The 20831-nt window shown below is 41.5% G+C and overlaps 1 protein-coding gene across 3 annotated transcripts in view; it reads right to left on the minus strand.

Moving 5' to 3' along the window:
* Positions 1 to 3823: 3823 nt before the first annotated feature.
* Positions 3824 to 20831, minus strand: part of LYPD6B (LY6/PLAUR domain containing 6B) — a 177983-nt gene continuing 160975 nt past the window's right edge. The window contains exons 1-5 of one of the 3 annotated variants that reach the window (XM_044242508.1): positions 19750 to 19761; positions 12377 to 12529; positions 9789 to 9887; positions 6070 to 6200; positions 3824 to 4566 (exon numbers count right to left, since the gene is read on the minus strand). In XM_044242508.1, coding sequence (XP_044098443.1) covers positions 4387 to 4566; positions 6070 to 6200; positions 9789 to 9887; positions 12377 to 12491 — 525 coding nt within the window. In that variant the 5' untranslated portion in view covers positions 12492 to 12529; positions 19750 to 19761 and the 3' untranslated portion in view covers positions 3824 to 4386. Of the gene's footprint in view, positions 4567 to 6069; positions 6201 to 7223; positions 7333 to 9788; positions 9888 to 12376; positions 12530 to 19749; positions 19762 to 20831 lie in introns of those variants that run through there. The other 2 variants (XM_044242507.1, XM_044242509.1) reach the window with 2 other exon arrangements.

A 20831-nucleotide genomic window follows, 5' to 3' on the forward strand; every position in this document is an offset into this window, starting at 1 on the left:
GTTCATTCTCTCAGACTCCCTACATACCTAGAATTAATCCCCCTTTCTCCTTTATAACAAACCTACATCCTCTTCTCTGCCCCTACTACTCGCGTTCTCATTGGGTATTTTTTGTTTTAAAGATTTTTTAAGAAAGGGGGGAGTGGTGCCTGGTGGCTCAGCTGGTTAAGTGTCTGCCTTTGGCTCAGGTCATGATCCCAGGGTCCTGGGATCAAGTCCCACATTGGACTCCCTGCTCCATGGGAGTTTCTGCTTCTCCCTCTACCTTTCCCTACTGCTCTGCCTGCTTGTATTCTCTATCAAGTAAATAAATAGAATCTTAAAAAAGAAGAAGAAGAAGAAGAAGAAGAAGACAGAGAGGGAGGGAGGGAGGAATGAGCAGTGGGGTGGGGCAGAGGGAAAGAATCTCAAGCAAACTCCCCACTGGGCAGGGAGCCCCACACGGGGGTTTGATCTCATGACCCTGAGATCATGACCTCAGCAGAAATCAAGAGTTGGTGGTTAATAAACTGAGCCACAAAGGTGCCTCCTCCTTAGATATTTTGACACCAAAACTATTTTTCATTTTCTTGCTCACTAGGGGCAAATCAGTCTGAGGTCACACTTGCCCACCATTCCCGAGCCCTATGCAATGGTCTAAAAATTCAAGTAATGGATTCTAACCCTGGACTGAGTTATTAGACTTGAGTTTTTAAATTACATTGCAAACACCAGAGTTAATTTATAATACACAGAGCTTTCATGTTAGAACCCAAATTCAGGTGTTAACATCTGGGCCTTCTGATCACCGATGTCACTCCCATCTCTCTTCTCTAGGTTAGTAGTTCCCAAAGTGGATGTGAATCAGAATCACTGGAGGAGTTAGTTCAAAATAGATTTTGATACAAGTCTAGCATTAAAAATCTGATTTTTCTCCCTTTCTTCCTTCCTTTTTCCCTCCCTTCCTTCTTATTTTTATTTATTTATTTTTTGTTTTTTGGCAAGCTCCCTGAGTGAATCTCATTGCAACCACCCAAGGACTCATTTACTGAAGACATTTGAGAAGCACTTCTCTGGCCCTAGTGGTTCTTACATGTGCATCCGAAACACCTGAAGGCCTTATTAAACTACAGACTAAACCCTCAAAGTTTCTTGTTCAACAGATCTGGGAGGGAGCCTGAGAACTGTGCTTTTCTAACAACTTTCCAGGTGATGCCGATGCAGGTCTGGGGACCACACCTGGAGAACCACAGCCCTAAACCAGGTTACTTGTACGCATGTTTATTAGTCATTAGGTTTTTTTTTTTTATTATGTAGCCAAGGACTGGGCTTCAGAGGAAGGAATTATCCTTTCAGATCAAGGGTAACACACCCAGCTGAACATCATAATCACCCAGGAGCTTTTAGTTTCTTTAATTTAACATTCAATTACTGGGATTAGGCTTATGCTTCACCACAGAACTACTGAATCAATGTCTCCAGAATGCCCTGGTAATTTGTATTGTTTTGAAGTTACCCAGAAGACTCTGATTACATGGATTCGAGAACATGGCCTTAGATAAGCCAAACTAACTTACACTAAAAATGATCTGAAATTAAATTTTAATGGGGCACCCCGCATTTTCAATTGTGCATCTGGCACCCTTACTCAGCTGTATTTGTGAACAATTTATTTCCTCTGTGTGTTCCATCTTTTGCTCAACACAGCCCCATTTTAAATGCTCAAGGGGTTGGTGGTAAGAAGTGAAAGCCATGCAAACATGATGTACTGGGTGAAGAAGAGAAAATTAAGATGTTCCCTCAGGAAAGAAACACACATACACACACACACACACACACACGAAACTTCATTAATCTAGACAGCAGAAACAAAATCAGAAAGGAAAAAAACTACTGTCTGCTAATGGTTTTTTACCAGACGATTTGTCAATTATACAGTCAAAAGAAACCCTGGGGAATAAAAAGACACCAAAGATGCTATTAAAATGTTCCAAGTGAAGCCATATATAATTAATTTCAAACAAGCATAAGCTATGAAAACTCAAATACTTCAAGGTGCTGAGTGAAAGGAGGGATAAATCTACATCAAGCTTCAAAACTGTTGCTTCCAGGTGAGTCCAAGATTAAGCCAGAGACTGGGAGATAATGATGTCTGCTCCCTCCCTGTTTTATTGGAAGCTAAAGAGCCTTAAGAGGAGATGCTCCCAGGGCATCAAGGACGAGAAGAAACAAACATACAGCCCAGCACCTGACATCAGCACATAACAACCAAGAAACTGAATCGAATGAGTGAAACAAAACCAAAACAGAGAAGAAAAATTCACTGACACAGAAGACAAAGAATTCAAACCACCACACAGCCTGCATAACCACCATTAGTACCACGGTCCCTCCAAAGCAAGCAAATTTCTCTTGATGCTGTTCTGCCATTTCATAGGTTAGTCAGCAGCAAACTTCTACTGTGAAGGACAAGATAATGAATCTTTTAGACTTTACAGACCATACACTCTCTGTTGCAGCTACTCATTCTTACTGTTGAGCGTGAAAACAGCCAAAGATACTTTGTAAATGAAGACACGACCGTCTTCCAAAAAACTTTACTCAGAAAAATACATGGTTCTTGTGAACTGAATGCTTGCGTCCATTCAAAATTCATATGTTGAAACTTCAATTCCCAATTTTATGGTATTTGGATGTGTGGTCTTTGGGAGTTAGTTAAATCACGAAGGTGGAGTCCTCATGAATGGGACCAGAGCCCTTAAAAGGGAGTGACGAGAACAGACTCTCTCTGCCCTGTATGAATGTAAGTAGATGGTGGTCTTCAAACCAGGAGGAGAGCCCTCACCAGATCTCTGACCTGCTAGCACCTTAATCTTGGACTTTTCAACCTCTAGAACTATAAGGATTAAATGTTTTTAAGCCATATAATCAACAATGTATTTGTTACAGAAATCCAGCAGACTACAAGTGGTAGGACAATTAAAAAAAAAAAAGTGTTAGGACATGCTTGGTTCATGGACAATAGATTGCTGACTCCCATCATAGGTGAGCCCACGCAGCAAGGATAGCATCATTAATGGATTCTATGGAGTGCTCAGTGTTCTGAGGGTGGATGCTCAGTAAAACACCAAAAACAAAACCCAAAAAACTCCATTTGCTCATCCCCTGAACATACAAGGGTAGAGTGTTTGAAGATCACCCCAGTTGCAAAGGCAGGAAATCCAGGATTCTGGAAATAGAAAGAAGTTGTTGAGACTGTTAAAAAGGGGAAAGATGAGACAAAAGGACCAAACATTTTAGCACATTTTTAGAAAAGATCTCTTGGTGATCCTGACATTCAGAGAAAAGTTGACCCTATGGGGGAGGGGGCCCCTTGACAGTTTCTTTGAAGTTTAGCTGCTACTGGGGAGGAGGCCTTGTTATCCTTCTGCATCAGAAAGACTTGGGGTGCCTGGGTGGCTCAGCCTGGGATGGAGCCCAAGCCCCATGGCTGGGATCGAGCCCCATGGCAGGGATCAAGCCCCCTCCCTCTCCAACTCCCCCCTGCTGTGTTCCCTCTCTCACTGTGTCTCTATCAAATAAAATAAAATCTTTAAGAAAAGAAAAAAAATCTTTAAGAAAAGACCTCAATTCACTAATTTGCATTGAACATCCCAAGAAGTGTCCTTTCCAAAAAAGAAAAAAGCTAGGTCACTTTGGCATGGAAGTTTATAATTTAAGCCGGAATATATCACCCATGGTACATGGAAACATGACTTCAGTGACCTCCTTTACAACACTGGTAAATGTTTTATCTGAGGTCACCAGGTCAGTCAAGAAACACACAAGCATGCATTCTACATTGTATAATTTAAAAGCTTTTATTTCCCCCCCAACACGAGCAAATGGGTTTCTTATTGGTTCAACTAGAAGTCTTCTTCCTATATCTAGTTGCCTTTCTCATTGACTATGTCATTGGTGGGAAAACTGCATTCTCACAGGGGAAGGATGAGATTTCATAGAGACACTCTGAGCTCATCATGCACAGTAAGGAGACGGTCTGGCCCAGCAGCTTACAAAAGAGTCTTGGGGTTGAAGAATCCCTTCAGCTAACAGCCTGGGCGGGCAGGAGCAACACAGGCTTATCGCCACCCACCCATCACAGATGCTGGCAGGCTCCTCCCGCCACAAGTGACAAAATGCAGCCCCTCTGGCCCGGAAGCTGGGAAGCCAGACGATCTCCTCAGTTCCTGCCACATCCCCTTCCTCGATCCCGTGGCCTGATGCAGGAGTGCTCTAGCCCAGCAAACAACTGGCTTCCGCTTCGGGGTCCAAGCTGCTGTCTTCCAGTGCGAAACTGGTCTTCACTCAAATGTTCGGAGTGCACGCAGTTTTTGGCCTGTGCTTTGGGAGACAGTTTCTGCTCTCCTAGGAACAGTGGCTTTGCATCAGCAGAAGCACAGAGACCCAGGCAAGTGCAGGTAAGGAGGGCGTGGGGGCGCCGCTGCCGGATGTCCTCTGCGCGTGCATCACAGCGAAGACCGCATTCGTGTGGTTGGTGGGTAACTCGACGTTACAGATCATGCCTTCACAGCAGGACCTGCACTCCTGTCACAAAAGCAAGATGACAGGGGAAAGAGAGTGAGCGATGGGAAAGAGAGGAAAGGCTGAAGCAAAGGGTCACCGAAGGAAGCGTCTTCCGCACAGAGACTAGATAGAATTAAAGTTCACCGGCTCATCCGGTCTACGACAGCATCAGGCTCCTCAAGTAACTTTCCCCCCGACTGACCCGGCAGTATGGATGATCTTGAAGTAAGGACGAGTCTTTTCATTTAACAGAGATTTATCTGCAGTGAGCCAAGCAAAAGCACACTGGAAAAAGACGAAGGGGAATTGAATACGACTGCCTGACTGAGTCAACAAATCCTCTAAGGTTTGTAAGGAAACACACTGAAACAAAAATGAAAGCGAGGAACCTTTTGGACTGGTCATTGATTTTCTTTCTCAGTACTACTCGTTAGGGGATAGTAATGGCTCTCTATTGTCTATACTAACACCTGATTCCTATCACTACAGCAGCAATGGCTTGCTAATTATAGCTGCTGGGTGGTGAAAAAGGCTTGCTCCCTCCCAGCACAAGATGTTTTCAGGGGAAGCAATCTCCTGCCATAATACCTGGAACGATGCTTCAACCTGATGAAGCTAGTCAGCCATTCACAGAGGCTGCCAGGCTGGCTAGCTGAGAAAAAGGCAGCAGCTCTGAAATACCTTTATCAGCAGCTTTCAACCCTGGGTGCATAGGAGAATCTCCTTGGGGAGCTTTAAAAAAGAAAGATACTGATGCCCAGGACCCCAGCCTGAAGTTCTGTTTAGGCCCATCTGGGATCCCCATCCCCCATGACATAGCTATGAAAGTTCCCGGGAGAGTATCCTATGGAGCCAGAGCCACTTTCTGTACACATCAACTAAATCAAACTCTACAATCTCATGAAATTAACACTTTCCAAGTAATTTTTTTTCACAAACATTTCAGAATTCCAGGCATATAAAAGAGGAAAATTGCTCATTTAGGATGAGAAAGTCGAGATAGAGTGATATAAAATCTATCTCTAGTTCAACCTATTAAACAGATGAACTCTTTCAGACTCTCACTTCCTCGTGTAAGCTATGGTAGGGGGTAAGACCAGGACTCCTTAGTCAAAGTGTCCCCATTTCCCTCTCCCCACATTCCAGCTTCCCTGGGCAGTGTGCTTGGTGATACCTGGCCAAAACCAAAATCTGTGAGTGGGGCTCTGTGGGTTTGTCATTCTCTCATGGATGGTTTTCTCTCAGGCTTCCAGAGCAGACGTCAATTTACCCAAAGTCCGAGGTCTAGGGTGTAGTTGTGTGGCCTGGGAATCATTGATTGTTTTTTGTAATGTTATTTTTCCTTGAAGGACAGAGAGTTTGCAACTTCTCTGTGGTCTCCATTGCATCACTGTCAGGGAGTCCTTCCCCAAAGAGTAAACACATACACCATCTCATTCATCCTTCCTGCCTTTCCATTACGTGTAACTAACCATCAGGAACAAAAAACCTCAGGACAGTAACTTTACACACACAACTCCTTACTGTATGTTCAGAATCTCGGCTGTGGTGGCAGCCAACAAAATGACATTCACTTCTGGAGGCACATTTTTTGGTGATGGATGTACTTCTTCCATGACTGGTGAAGTGGTGAACTGTCAGACAGTACTGTGTATCTAGGCAAGAAGAAGAAAAAGCAACCTCGTATGTCACATTGCAAAAGAGAGACTTGAAAATCACTTCAGAAAGGACTAAACTTCAGGACGATCCTTAGGGTTCCAGGCAAGCGGGTTAATGGGAGGAGCGGACACCTCGCCTTTGGTGTCCGCTAAAGCTGACCTTAGGTCTGCTATTTCATATCAAAGTGCCTATATCTCTCTCTCCCCCTATGAAACACAGGTTCTAGGACTCTATGAAATGAACGGTGTAAATGCAATGGGTTAGAGCACTTTGGTGTATTATTCAGCATTTGTTTCTTGTCTACCAAGAGAAAAGGTGAAATGAAAAGCAGATGCTTCAAAGTATACATCAAGACCAGCTTCCTAACGCACCCAGTTCCTACCCACACTCTATTCCCCCCAAGCATGTCTGACTTTTCCTGAGTAGTCCCATTTTTCTCCTCTTTCTTTACTCTTATTCCTTCTGTTCCCTCCCTGCCACGTACCTAGCTCATTTCTACAACTTTCCTTAGGGCTTTAAGCACTCATGTTTTACTACTTTGAAAGAAAGTGATCTCATGCACTATCTGAGGACCTTCCGCTTTGGTTTCGCATCTCTCTGTAGTGATCTCAGGCCACTGCAATGCTCCTTAGGTTACTGAGAAGGGAGGACAGAGGCAATATCACAAGATGGGGGGAGGAGGAGACTTGTTTAATATGAAGAATACCCAGCTTCACAGAACAGCCTAAGTCACAAGTGAGTCCCTTCAGGTCCTTCAAGCTCACTCTCTTTTAAATAAAATGATGTTAAATAAAAAGTATGCTGACATTTCGATAGGGTTGTTGTAACTTCAAGTAATACTGACACCTACCAAGTGGCTACCGGCAGCTACACACTGTAACATGTATTCACCCAGCCAGTCCTTATGATAAGCCTTAAGACAAGTCATATTAAGACCATTGTACAGATGAAAAACAACAACCCAAATCGAAGGCCCACAGTTACATTGGGTAGAAGGTGGTGGAAGGTAGGATTCTAACCTGGGCCGTTTTCTAGGGTTTTGTACTCTTCCCCAACTATTCTGCCTCTCAGCATACTCAGTATGAAACCAGATGATGGTGTGGGGCGATCGACAGGAGTAGCTGACTTCTGCATTCGGAAGGAAAAGGAATGACTGTAATGTTTTGGAAAGGCATTTCAACTTAGACTTCAAACAAAGGAGAGCTGAAAACTGGTAGCTGGGTTGTTCATATAAAATGTCACCCGTGCTAAAGCAGCCCTGGAAAGTCAGAACAGAAGCCAGGGTAAATAAAACAAGAAATGTCATTCTTGTCATATCCTGTTACACAGAGAACCGCTCTTAACAACACTGACAGACCACAGAAGGAAAACTCGAAGGTGAAAAGGAAACCTGAGAGGACATCGAACAATGGCTGTGGCCCTGTTCGCCCCAAGAAATGGTTGACTATCACTCCCTAAATAATGGCAAATTGTACGAAATTACACCCTCGGTTAGAATTCCAGATGGTTAGTATCTTTGGGGCTTGACTGGAGAACAGTCGAGATTGCACCCTCATGCACACTGGAACATGGGGTTATTTCATGGCAAGCTCTTTAAACAGCAAGGGTTCAGGGTAGACCTGGAAGAGTCCACGGGCTTCGCTCTCCCATCTCTGACATTTGCTTGGTGGTAGAAAGCTGCAGCATTCCTCTTTTGTTCATGTGTTTCAACAGAGATAAAACTCCAAAACCCCATATATCCATGCACGTTCCCATTAAAAATGACTTTGATGAATAAATGACAATTTGGAGCAATAGGCACAGACCTGGCGGAACAGTGTTTTGATACAATTCAAAATAATATGGTCTGTGAAGATGAAGCACAAGAAGTTAGACATCAATGCCCCAATTTACTACTGTGTTCATCCTTACCACCGAGTGTTTCAGGGGAATTTAAAGCAAATAGCAGAAGAACGATACCCACCTTCTGAAATAAGGTACTAAAGCAAGTGTCAGTCAATCTTTAAAACTGTGAAATAACTAAGATACATTTCTGTGCAAAATGTAGAAATCTCCAAATGCATAACATACATTTAGGTATTCACAAGCACATACCCAATTGAGGGTCACTCTACAAAAACATAAAAGAACCTCAAGAAAAAATAATTATTTTTGAAAAGAAATCGTGACAAATACTGTCCAAGTAGATATCATAACCACTTGTGCTAATTTACAGAATAAGGGACCCAGGCTCCAGAAAGGTCTGCAGTGTGGACTATTTCTTGGGGCCACACACTGGCTTTCTCTGGAAGAGGTAAGGCTATTTCACTGCTTTATATAATATTATACAGAAATTTCCAAAAGAGTCCAGGTAACAAAACACCAAAACTGGTCATCTTTAACTCTGGAAGAGATTGTCGGTTGGCTAGTTGGCTTTCCTTGGCCTTTTAGGTCTAAAAACCTAAAAAAAACAGTACCTCCTAAAAAATCTGAATAGCCTGATCTTCTTATAGCTCTAAGTAGAGCTTTCCAATTCCAAATCCCCCATCAGCACATCTGGTCTGCTTTACCACCACGTCTGTATATATTAAATCACTGAACTTCTTGTCCCTCGATTCCTACCACCCTAGTCCCAGTTGCCATCTTCTCTTCCCTGAAGACAATGAAAGACCCCATCTGGTGTCCCCTTCTACTCTTGTCCCCAACCACTGGCTCTTCACACAGCAGCAGAACAGTATTTTAGAACACAGCTAGTATCCTGTATTTCCCTAGCATACAACCCCCTCCTGCCTTCCTATCACATTTACAATGAAATCCAAATTCAACCAGAAAAAGAAGATCCTATGTGCCCTGGTCCTTATTTCCATGAGACCCCTTCTCTATCTCCCCCTAAGTTTTAATGGTCAGTCTTCTTCCTGTTTACTGAAGAGGCCAAATCTTGTTCTCTTGCAGACTTTGCATTTGGGGTTCCCTCTTCCTAGCATGTTCTTTCTACAGATCTCCACATGGTTGCCTTGTTTTGGTCAGTCAGGTCCTAGTTCCTCAGAGATTTTCCTGACCACCTAATCAAAGGCATGTGTACATTCTATCAACAAATATTTATTGAGTGCTTAGTATGGGCCAGGCAACTGGATGGGGCACTAGGGATGTGTCAATGAACTAAGCAAACTAAGAAGATATTCAAATGTTTGTCAAATGAATGAATGAGTTACCAAAGCATCAGTGTATCTCAAGAGTATAAAAACCTTTTCTTTGCTTCAGCCAATACGGATGACTTTCCTAGAGGTATCATCAAGCATTTCTGAAATTCCTGGAATGCCTTAGACAATATTGTGGTTTATTTGCTCTGCCTGATAAACACTATTTAAGAAATTCTCCTTGGAGACACATACACATTGACAAATTGAGGATATGCCATCAGTTTCCAAATACTGTCAGAACAGTCTAATACCTGCATAGTCTCTTAAATCTCTGATTGAAACAGAGCATCATCAGCCTGTTGATATGCTAATCCCATTATATATGGCATGTCTGCTCAGGGCCAGACATGAGAGACCTCAGTGAGGTAGGATCACAAGAGCGTCTTCCAAACTCAGCACACTTACTTTGTGGACACCATTTGTCTTCTGCCCATCGATTGCAGTTATAATTATCTCCTGCATTTTCACAAGTAAAACACTTGAAGCTGTTTGGAAATGGCGTAGCTTTAAAGAAAAATGCATGGTGAAACAGAAAGGTTACAAAGGACAAACTTTCAAACATCAAAGATGGCACAAAATTAGCAACTTTTGGTAGATCAAACAAAACGTACAAGCCATCATCCTGAGAACTGTTGTTGCTCACGAGCTGGACGTAACTGCCAGACTTCGGGGCATGTTTTTTATTCCCTTTTCTTTAAATACTTTGCCTACTTATCTATTAGAGTAAGGAAAATGATTCCACAAGCCACTCTGAAATATCGCTCCATTACAATTTATAACTTGGGAATAAGTGTGAATTGAGAGAACGGGCAAGGGTGGGGATAATGTCAGAACCAATAACTTGGTACAGAGTGGCCCCTGAGAAGAACTAGGTAAGTGTGAGCTTGATTTCTACTCTTCCCACTAAGTAGCTGTGTGGTTTTTATGTTTCCAAGAATAATAATATTTACAATAACACTAACAGTGAAGATACCCCGGAACATGCAGAGGAATCCTGAATATTAAATAGGAGGTTGCAATAAAAATATCTAGGAGAGACCCTGCCCCCCTGTCAAATCATGCTAGTTTCTGTCCACATGCCCTTCCATTACAGCAATCTCACTTGATGTATGTCAATTATCACAGCATTAGACTTCAGTCAGGAATGTAACATTTCCTATAAGGATGGGAGTAATTCTCGGGCTCTTATGCTCAGGATAGAGTGTTATAGAAAGCAGGATTATGACTGTTGGCTATCTGCATTGAAAGCTACTAGAATGCCCTTTTTGTCTCTATCCTTTTTTTCCCTCTACCTTGTATCTTATTGTTTTAATGGGCAAGAAGTCAAAAGTATAATGAATTTGACATTTCTTTACAAGACATGATATAAAGCCTTGTGTAAAACTTTCAATTCTTCCATTTCTGGAGGATAAAACACATAAAGATCAAGGAGAACCCCAAAGCACCCTAGTAACCTGACCACGCATTGGTCAATTTTTTTTTCATTTTTTTAAATGTGTTTTCTTCTTATCATAAAATTGTATTAGACCTAAAAAGTTGAAAATGTGTAATTTAGATTTTATGAAAACTGTGCCATGTCATAAATAATGTAATATAATCATAATATGATCATTACCAATTTAGAAATGTATAATAAATGATAGCACAAGGGGTGTGTGTGTGTTTGTGTGTGTGGTACACATGTGTACATGTGTGTGTGATATATATGTGTATGCACATGCACACACAATGTCCTAAATAATAAAAAAGCAAAGTAAAGAACAGTAATGATATAGGCTTCATTTAAAAGTAGTATAGGGGTGCCTGGGTGGCTCAGTCAGTTACATGTCTGACTCTTCATTTCAGCTCAGTTCATAGTCTCAGGGGCTTGGAATCAAGCCCTGCATCAGGCTCTGCATTCAGCGTGGACTCTGCTTGAGATTCCCTCCTTTTCCCTCTCTCTGCCCTCTCCCTGCTTGCATGCATGCTCCCTCACAAATAAATAAATAAATCTTAAAAATAAAAATAGTAGTATAAATACAGTGGTTCCTAAACCTGGCTGTGCATCAATAATATCAGGAAAGCTTTTCTAAAAAGGAGAGGGGGTTGGGGAAAGAAAAGAAAAAAATAATCTGCATCCACCCTTCTGACGACTGAATCTCTGCAGAAGGGACCAGGGAATATGTAGTTTTAAAGTCTTATCATGATTCTAATACTCTTCCAGGCGTGGGAACCCCAGGCATTGGTGTTTCTACCAAACAATTGTTATCTACAACAATCTTTCCCTAATAAAACATATCAGAAAAGTTTTATTTGTCTGAAGAGAAAGGAGGACAGAGGATATCTGTATACAAGCACATATATACACATATATGTATGTAATGTGCAGAGTCTTCTTGAGATCCTCTCCTCCTCTCCCTTGGCCCCTCCGTGTTTGTGTGCTCTCGCTCTAAAATAAATAACATCTTTTTAAAATATATATATATATATTTATTTTATCCTATAGATGATATTCACTGATACTTTTTTTTAAAAGAAATTAGTGGGAAAGTTTTCTTTCTAATAGTGACTGCACATTATCAATAAAAATCCAAGTAATCTTTCCTTCTAAGTTTCAACCAAACTAACCTGTTCCAAAATTGTTAATGACCATTTGAAAGAATGTATCATATATGGAGAAACTTCCTACAGCCAATATGCTTCTACAAGGAACAGATCAACAAAGCACACTGAATCTTCTCTGCTAAGCCATTCTTAGGAACAATATTCAAGAGCTTATTTTAAACAAGAACCCCTTGGAAACTTCAGCAGAAAGCCAAACTATTTTAAAGAAATAGAACAAACTTCTGTCACCATGAATTACCCCTCCCCACAGAAGTAGGGAAGACTTCCTGGTTTGTTCTAGGTGTAAACCAAATGTTCCAGAGCAGGCAAAGTTACGATAGGAGGAAAGAGGGTCTCTGAATGGTCACCTTGACCCCACAGCCATGAACTATGACTCGACCAGTACTTACGGTCCAGAGGAGGCCTCACATTGTAGAAGTTGATGTTCTTGCCCAATGCCCAGTTTTCTGACAAGATGAAGACTTGGACAGCAGCGACAGCCAGAGCATGACGTAGGGGCAGCATTCTGACCTTGGCTGTGGGAAAATCCCAGACTCACATATCTACGATGAAGAGAGAGACTGGTCACAGTTATCTGCATTTTGTGTATCAGTAGGAGAATGTTTGGCTTCCCTTTGGAAATTCTGATTATTCAAATATATTCCACCATCTACTTGTTCTGTAGGGCGCATACCTGTGGTAAACGGCATTCTTCCCACACAGGTGAAAGATTTTGTTGTTGTTGTTGCTGTTTTTGTATTTTTTTAAATTATTTTTAAAAGATTTTATTTACTTATTTGACAGAGAAAGAGATCACAAGTAGGCAGAGAGGCAGGCAGAGAGAGAAAAGGAAACAGGCTCCCCGCTGAGCAGAGAGCCCGATGTGGAGCTCGATCCCAGGACCCTGAGATCATGACCTGAGCTGAAGGCGGTGGCTTAACCCACTGAGCCACCCAGGTGCCCCTGTTTTTGTTTTCTTAAATGATTTTATATATTTATTTGACCAAGAGAGACACAATGAGAGAGGACACAAGCAGAGGGAGTGGGAGAGGGAGATGCAGGCTTCCCATAGAGCAGGGAGCCTGAGGTAGGGCTCGATTCCAGGACCCTGGGATCATGACCTGAACTGAAGGCAGACACTTAATGACTGAGCCACCAAGGTGCCCCCACACAGATGAAAATTAAGCAATTACTGCCTTCTACTGGTCAGGCCTTGACACCAGCCAGCAGAGCTGGGGCCAGACACCCAAAGGCCTTTCAGGCTCCAGTAGATCAAGCAGCTGCAGGGGTGTGGCTGCACCCCATTCTCTCACTGCCTGAGGCTAACCGGGGTGCTTTGTGCTGAATCACCCAATCTCTTACTGGCCAGGGTTCAGAGCATGGTCCCCTGAAGTTATACCAAGCCACCTTTCTGTCAACACCGTTCCTTGAGTAAACACTCAAGTTTGAGAAATTCTGCAACATTTTCAGAACCTGGAAGGAATCGTAAGAGTTGGAGCAGTGGGAAGCACGGTCCGTAAAAGAACAGTGAATTTGAGAAAGTGAGTCTCTGCTGGATCCCAGAGCACAAGGGCATGGAGAAGAGAAAGGAGTCACTGTAAAAATGCCATCCCCAGGGGCACCTGGGTGGCTCAGTGGGTTAAGCCTCTGCCTTCAGCTCAGGTCATGGTCTCAGGGTCCTGGGATTGAGCCCCACATTGGACTTTCTGCTCAGTGGGGAGCCTGCTTTCCCTACCCCCACCCCGCCTTACTCTCTGCATACTTGTGATCTGTCTCTCTCTGTTAAATAAATGAATAAAATTAAATAAATAAATAAATAAAGAATACCATCCCCACCTGTGTCTGTCATACCTGGTGCAAGAAGCTGCCAGTAGATTCTAGAGGAAGCAGAATAAAAGTTCTCTGAAAAGCTGAAAACCATATAATGTTAGTCCTAGCCCACAAATACTACTCACAGCTTTCAAAGACTTAAAGTAAGCTGGTTTGGGACCCATGAAACAATGATGTCCACAGAGCACTGAGTAAGATGGTTCATCTGAAGTTCCCAGAGGTCCTGCGCTCTAGAAGCAACCTGGTGGTAAGAAGATCTTCAGTAGGGATGCTAAGAACCTATTGTGTCACCACAAACTTGTTCTCTTTGGCAAGGGGGAAGGTGTGGAAGCAGAAAAGAATGTAACTTGGAGTCCAAAGACTTTGGTTCAGATATTGGCTCTGCTCTCTATTAGCTGCCTGAACTTGGGCAAGCTCTGGAAGCTCTATTAACCTCAATTTCTTCATCTATAATGTGGCTTAATAACACCTGTTCTGCCCACATGTCAGGGTAATTGTAAGCATCAAATATAGGCTCAGGTAGACTCACATAGGATAGTGTAGTAACAGCACCTGTAATACGAGTCTGTGAAAATGCTAGAATCTTAGAGTTCAATAATATTGCCTGAGTTCATTTTCTTCTTGCTGAATCAGCTGGTCTCAGAAGGTTTAGGGAATTTTTCAAAGAAGAAAAGTGTGATCTCTGCACAGATGAGCATAACCTTCACATGGAGATTTTGTCTGAAGCCAGGCTACTAATGCATGGAATCTGGGGATTTTACTTTTCTTGTGTTGGGAGTAGATTGGTTTTCCATGTGTGGCTAATGTCTGTCTATGGAGATGGAACTGGATAACAGACAACAGACAGCCACAGCAGCCCCATCCCTACAGACAGCTTCTGCCACTGAGAACTGAGTCTCTAAGGAAGTACTCAGTGTAAAAGTAAACCTGGCAAGCTTCAAAAATCAATAGTGCTAAACTTTATATACTGCATTTCATTTCAGTTCAGGACAGAGTGAGACCTACTGTTTCTATATATTTTTTATATATCTTTTACATGAGAAAAAATATATATATATCTTTTTTTCCTGGTTCCACTTTAGAAACCAAAATTGACCTTTCAGAGTTACCAGATTTCCAAATCCTATTCATAAGCTCTTTCTGAAGAAACAGACATTTCTTACAGCTAACTGTATTACTCCTTACAAACAAGTCATTACACTGGTACAAATTCTACTTCTCCTATTCATTTCTCTGAGTTGGACAGTTCCATATTCATTATGAATCTGGAGCCCAGGAATGAAGACCCCTGCTTTACACCAGTGGGGAGTCTTTGAGTAGGGGAGACTAATCCCTCTTTCAAAAACCTCAAATTCACTGTGTTCCAATATCTACCCTGTATGATGTCTATGATTCTAGATTGAAGAGTAATATTGTCTACATTCAGTCCCTTTTCCATCACTAAGCAAAGGTGGGACTTCGGACAAGTTGATTAAACTTCCCAAGCCTCAGCTTACCCATCTGTAGAAGAGGCATAACAACAGTCCCTACCCCAGGGTGTTGAAGAACAGACTAAATGACACCATGTGTATGAAGCACTCTACCAAGTACTGGGCACATGGGCACTTTCTATCTTGTAGTAAAGAGCATTGGCTCAAATACATCTTTCCAAACACAGAGCCTCATGCAAGTCCCTTAACCTCCCATACAACAACTTATGCATCTATAAAATGGAAGTAATAACACTTACCTCATAAGGTTGTGGGAATTAAATTAGTTGATATTATGAAGTACTTAAACTATCTCATCAGCTATGTTTGCCATTTTCTACTACTCCCCAGGTAAACATGTCCTCTGATGAACCAGAAATCACAAGCCAGAATCCCTGGTTTGCCTCATGTAATCTCTATCTGAGACAGAAGCCCATTCCTTCATTCAATGTGGCTACTGCATAGAAAGACCTTGTAGTCCATAGAGAGACCTTGTTATTACTGGATCTCCAACAAAGTCTTTGCTCTCATCATGTCTGCATTTTAGAAGGAGAAGATAGGCAATAAAATGGGAAAAACATAATCTCAGATAATCCCAATTCTGAGATAAGTACAATAAAGAGATGTGTTAGAACAGGAGGAGCTACTTTATGTGTACGGTGGGCCCAGGATGAGAAGAAAGCATCCAAGCAAAGAATCAAGAGAAAAGATACCATGGTCCCAAGATAAGGAGTGTGCCTTGTTGAGGAACTCAGAAAGTGGCCAGTGTGACCAGCGTGTTCCCGGAAGGGGGGCCCAGATCATACAAGCACTTACAGGCCATGGCAAGGATTTGGGATCTAACGAAAAGCAAGGAATGATTTGGTTTTAGATTTCTCTAATTTTGAAAAAAAATGCTTTGTCTCTGCAGAGTGATAAGTCCCAAATCCTTAGCCTTACTTCTAACTCCCAGAATAAAAGGATGCCAATAATAGAGAATATAGAAGAATGTAGAATTCACCTATCTGGGAATCCCAAAGGCATCTCTGAATAAAAGAGTGGATGGCAGACGACTTAAAATCAACCAAAGGAACAACACACCCAAAGATTAGATTTGTATTTGGGTTTTTCCATTCTTCAAAACAGCACCATAGGGAAGGTGGCCTCATTACCATTGTACAAGAGAGGTTCAGAGACTGCGCATAAAGACCCTAGCACACTGCCTGGAACATCCCCTCAAAACATTCCCATGTAGCTTCCTCTAACCTGTTACCCTTGAGCAGTAGTGAAAAACAAACTGTAGGAAAATTGCTTCCAAATGGACTGGTGTCTTTTCATTTTGTTTTCAACTAAAACAGCACAGCCTTATTCCATCAAAATTCTCTAGAACTGCAGAAGTTTTACCTGTCAAATGAGGAAAACGCTAAAAAACATCGCCTATTTTCCAGAGCCGGCTCTATAATCCATTCCCCTATCCTGATTTTCCCCTAAGTGCCCAGATCCATCTCTATCTGCTCTACAGTGGGTTTGTGTTAACATGACTGTTTTATCTTTCACAACCAAAAGACATTAGGATAATGAAAAAGCAAATGACTAAGTATGGTATCTGAAAGTTGTTTTACATTTAGAATCATTTCAGAGACTCTGAACTAAAAATCATCTGCTGGGACTCTGCTGAGTAGGCTTTCAGTACCATCTCAGTTAAGAACAAGGTTACAGTAGAGCTTGGATTTTGCTCCAAAAGGAAAACAAAAAAATCTTCATTCTGTGACTTTCTCCAGGACCATCACATAAAGCAGAGTTCTTCATAGGGGGGAGGGGTGGCCTATAAGCTTCTTAGGGTTATTTGCAAAATTTTGTGTCTATACATATTTTCCCCCTGCGCTGAGCATCTCAAAGGAATCAGACCCAAATGATAGTGAACAGAGGCTGATGCTGTTTCAGGATACAGCTGTCATGATTGGGCTTCCTTTGACTTAGATGTTTCTATGTCTGGCACTGAGAAAATTCCGTACATACATCAGGGATGTGGGATACACTCCTCAAGTTCAAGGGTAGCTCAAAAACATTCCTCCCCAGAGAACATTATTTTTATACTATTTTCCTAGATGGTAGGCCTGGTCTGAAACCCCTCACCTGCGGTGCTGGCCTTCCATTTGTTTTATGATCTTCTCTTTGGAAAGTTTGATAATTCTTGCTCCAGAAGGCAGTGTGCTTCTTTGCCAAAAGATGAGGTGCTTTCTGCAAAGCACCTTTATAGGGATACCACAGGGATGGGCAACTCTCAGGCCTTCCAGGAAATGGCAGGTAGCCAGATTTATACACTTACAAAACCTGCTTGAGACTTTGGCCTACTACTACTGTCCAGAGTAAAGGACCTACACAGCACTTGGTCCAGAACCATGACTATGTCCCAGGTCTGAGTAGTCATCATCATCATGTCCTATGCATGGTATTTTATGCATCCACAGAAAACGTGCAAAGCTGATGGGAGCTTCAAGAAGCAGCATGCCCTGTACACCATTAATAATCTGGGGGCAGGAACATGACCCATGTTATTTTTAAATTACCTGGGTCAAGGCTCAGTGCATGTTAAATACCCTATAAACACCTTTTTGAATAGAACCAACCACTTAGCTATGGCCTATAAGGAATGCTTCCCTTAGCAAGTAAGACAGAGATTGTGGGCAGTAAGGAATTGGTAGAGTGTCCAAAGATAAAGAAATGCGCTCACAAGGAGAGATGAAAAAGAAGAGTCCAGATAGATGTGGTAAATACTGGTACTTCCTGCACAGTTGCTGAAAATGAGTAAGCAAGCCAAGGCTAACTCTAGCTGCCAATAAAACAAATGAAATGGATAATTTAAAGGAGGCAGCTCTGCTAAGTCCAACATGCCCATCAACACTCACATTCACACCTTCCTGAAAGCATCACTTATCCCGCAGTAAGACACTTTAATGACAAACTTTAATAGGCCTGGCTTCTCTTGTAAAAAGAAGGAAGGCAAAGTGGAAATTCAAAATGAGTGTTGAAATTTTACTCAGAAAGAATGGACTCGATGAAAACACTGCTCTCAAGAGGAGAAACTTGCCAGAAAACTTTACCATCCGCAACAAAGGTTGTGTTACTTGTTTCTGGCTGTTGGGCCAGGTGGGTCAATGGAGATACTCTGGTTCCCTTTAAATTCAAGAAGAGTGTTTCATGGGACTTATGCCAGACTCTGTGCCAGTTCCCTTCTTTGCAGGGGGACTGAGTTCTCAACTGCTGACCTTGCCTGGCCATCTAGAGCCCCACTCCTACAATGAGAGCTTCTACCTTCTCTAATCAGTATTCTATTTCTGGTACATGAAAAATCTTTCTTCCCCCTAAGTTTAAATATAAATTTCTTGGGGCATGTTGGTGGCTAAGTCAGTTAAGTGTCTGCCTTTGGCTCAGGTCATGATCCCAGGGTCCAGGGACCAAGCCCCGAGTTGGGCTCCCTGCTCAGCAGGGAACCTGCTTCTCCCTCTCCCTTGGCCCCTCCCCAACCATGCTCACGTGTTTGTCCTCTCTTTCTTTTGCAAGTGAATAAATGAAATCTTTTTAAAAAATACATAAATCTCTTTAAAGATATTTAATCTAGTCTTTTTATGTGCCTGGAGAAAAATACAGGAAAGAAATTAACCTTATGCCCAATCTATTATTTTCATCAGAAAATACAGAATCTCCATGGACAACAACATTCACTAGGGAAAAATAGGGTCATGACTCAACCTCTCATTACCAGCTTGTCCAAATCTTAAAAAAGTAGTAAGACTGTAAGTCCTGTTTTTATACCAGGTACTCTGCTGAGCGCTTAGAAAATAATAAATAAGAGACATAATTCCAGTACTCACACATATCATTGGGGCCAAAAACTCAATGTGAGATGTGTCCATCAAGGGTTAATATAATCATTTTAAAAAGTAGGAAAAACAACAGACTTTAGGTTCAGAAAGAGCACCCAGAATAAAATTGTGGTTTTACTTTTTTTTTTTTTTAACGGGATCAGCATTTTTTTTAAGTTTTTGTTTAAATTCCAGTTAGTTAACATACAGTGTAATATAAGTTTCAGGTGTACAATGTCATGATTCAACACTTCCATACAACACCCAGTGCTCATCACCCAAAATGTCCTCCTTAATTCCCATCACCTATTTAACCCATCTTCTCACCCACCTCCCCTCTGGGAATCATCAGTGTGTTCTCTATGGATAAGAGTCTGTTTCTTGGTTTGCCTCTTATTTCCCCACCTTTGTTCATTTGTTTCTTAAACTTTACATATGAGTGAAATCATATGGTATCTGTCTTTCTCTGACAGATGATGTTGACAGTGATGTGAGCATATTTTCATATATCTGTTGGCCATTTGGATGTCTTCTTTGGAGAAAGATCTAGTCATGTTTTTAGCCTATTTTTTAACTGGATTTTTCACTTTTGGGGTGTCAGATCTTTTAAGTTATTTATAGTATAGTTTGGATACCAACCCTTTATCTGATATGTCATTTGCAAATATCTTCTCCCATTCCATAGGCTGCCTTTTAGTTTTGTTGACTGTTTCCTTCACTGTGCAGAAGCTTTTTGTCTTGATAAAGTCCTGATAGTTCATTTCTGCTTTTGTTTCCCTTGCCTCAGGAGACCTATGTAGAAAGAAGCTACTATGGCTGATGTCAGACAAGATACTGCCTCTGTTCTCTTCCAGGATTTTTATGGTTTCAGGTCTCACATCTAGATGTTTCATCCATTTTGAATTTATTTTTGTGTATGGTTAAGAAAGTGGTCCAGTTTCATTATTTTGCATGTAGGGGTCCACTTTTCCCAAAATCATTTGTTGAAGAAACTGTTATGTTCCCATTGAAGATTTTTTTCTTGCTTTGCCAAAGATTAGTTGACCATAGAGTTGTGGGCTCAATTTCTGGGTTTTCTATTCTGTTCTACTGGCCGATGTGTCTACTCTTGTGCCAGTACCACACTGTCTTGGTGATTACAGCTTTGTAATAAAACTTAAAGTCTAAAATTATGATGACTTCAGCTTTGCTTTTCTTTTTCAAGGTCGCTTGGCTATTTGGGGTCTTTCATGATTCCACACAAATTGTAGGATTGTTCATTCTAGCTCTGTGAAAAATGGTATTTTTATTTTGATAGGGATTGCATTAATTGTGTATGTGCTTTAAATGCATTATGTAGTATTGACATTTTAACAATATTTGTTCTTCCAATCCATGAACATGGAATGTATTTTCATTTCTTTGTGTCATGTTCAATTTTTTATGAAAACTATAAATTCTGCTTCTATGTTTACTAACCAGGCGACCACAGAGTTAAGAAATACTGTCCCCATTTGTCAATAAGATAAGGGAGGCTTAGAGCTATGTAGGTAAATTTCTTAAGCTGTTATAGGAATTGGGTGTAATCACACAGGTAAAGCAGCTTTTACTTAGATGGCGTTGAAAAAATGTTAGATCCTTACCTTCCCTCCCCATTTCTTCAGACATCATTAGCAGGAAAACAGAGATAAGATTAAGGGATATAACTGTCCAATTCTGCTCCATACTAGCTGGACCGAATC

The sequence above is a fragment of the Neovison vison genome, chromosome 3 (assembly GCF_020171115.1).
Source record: "Neovison vison isolate M4711 chromosome 3, ASM_NN_V1, whole genome shotgun sequence".
Lineage (NCBI taxonomy): Eukaryota > Metazoa > Chordata > Mammalia > Carnivora > Mustelidae > Neogale > Neogale vison.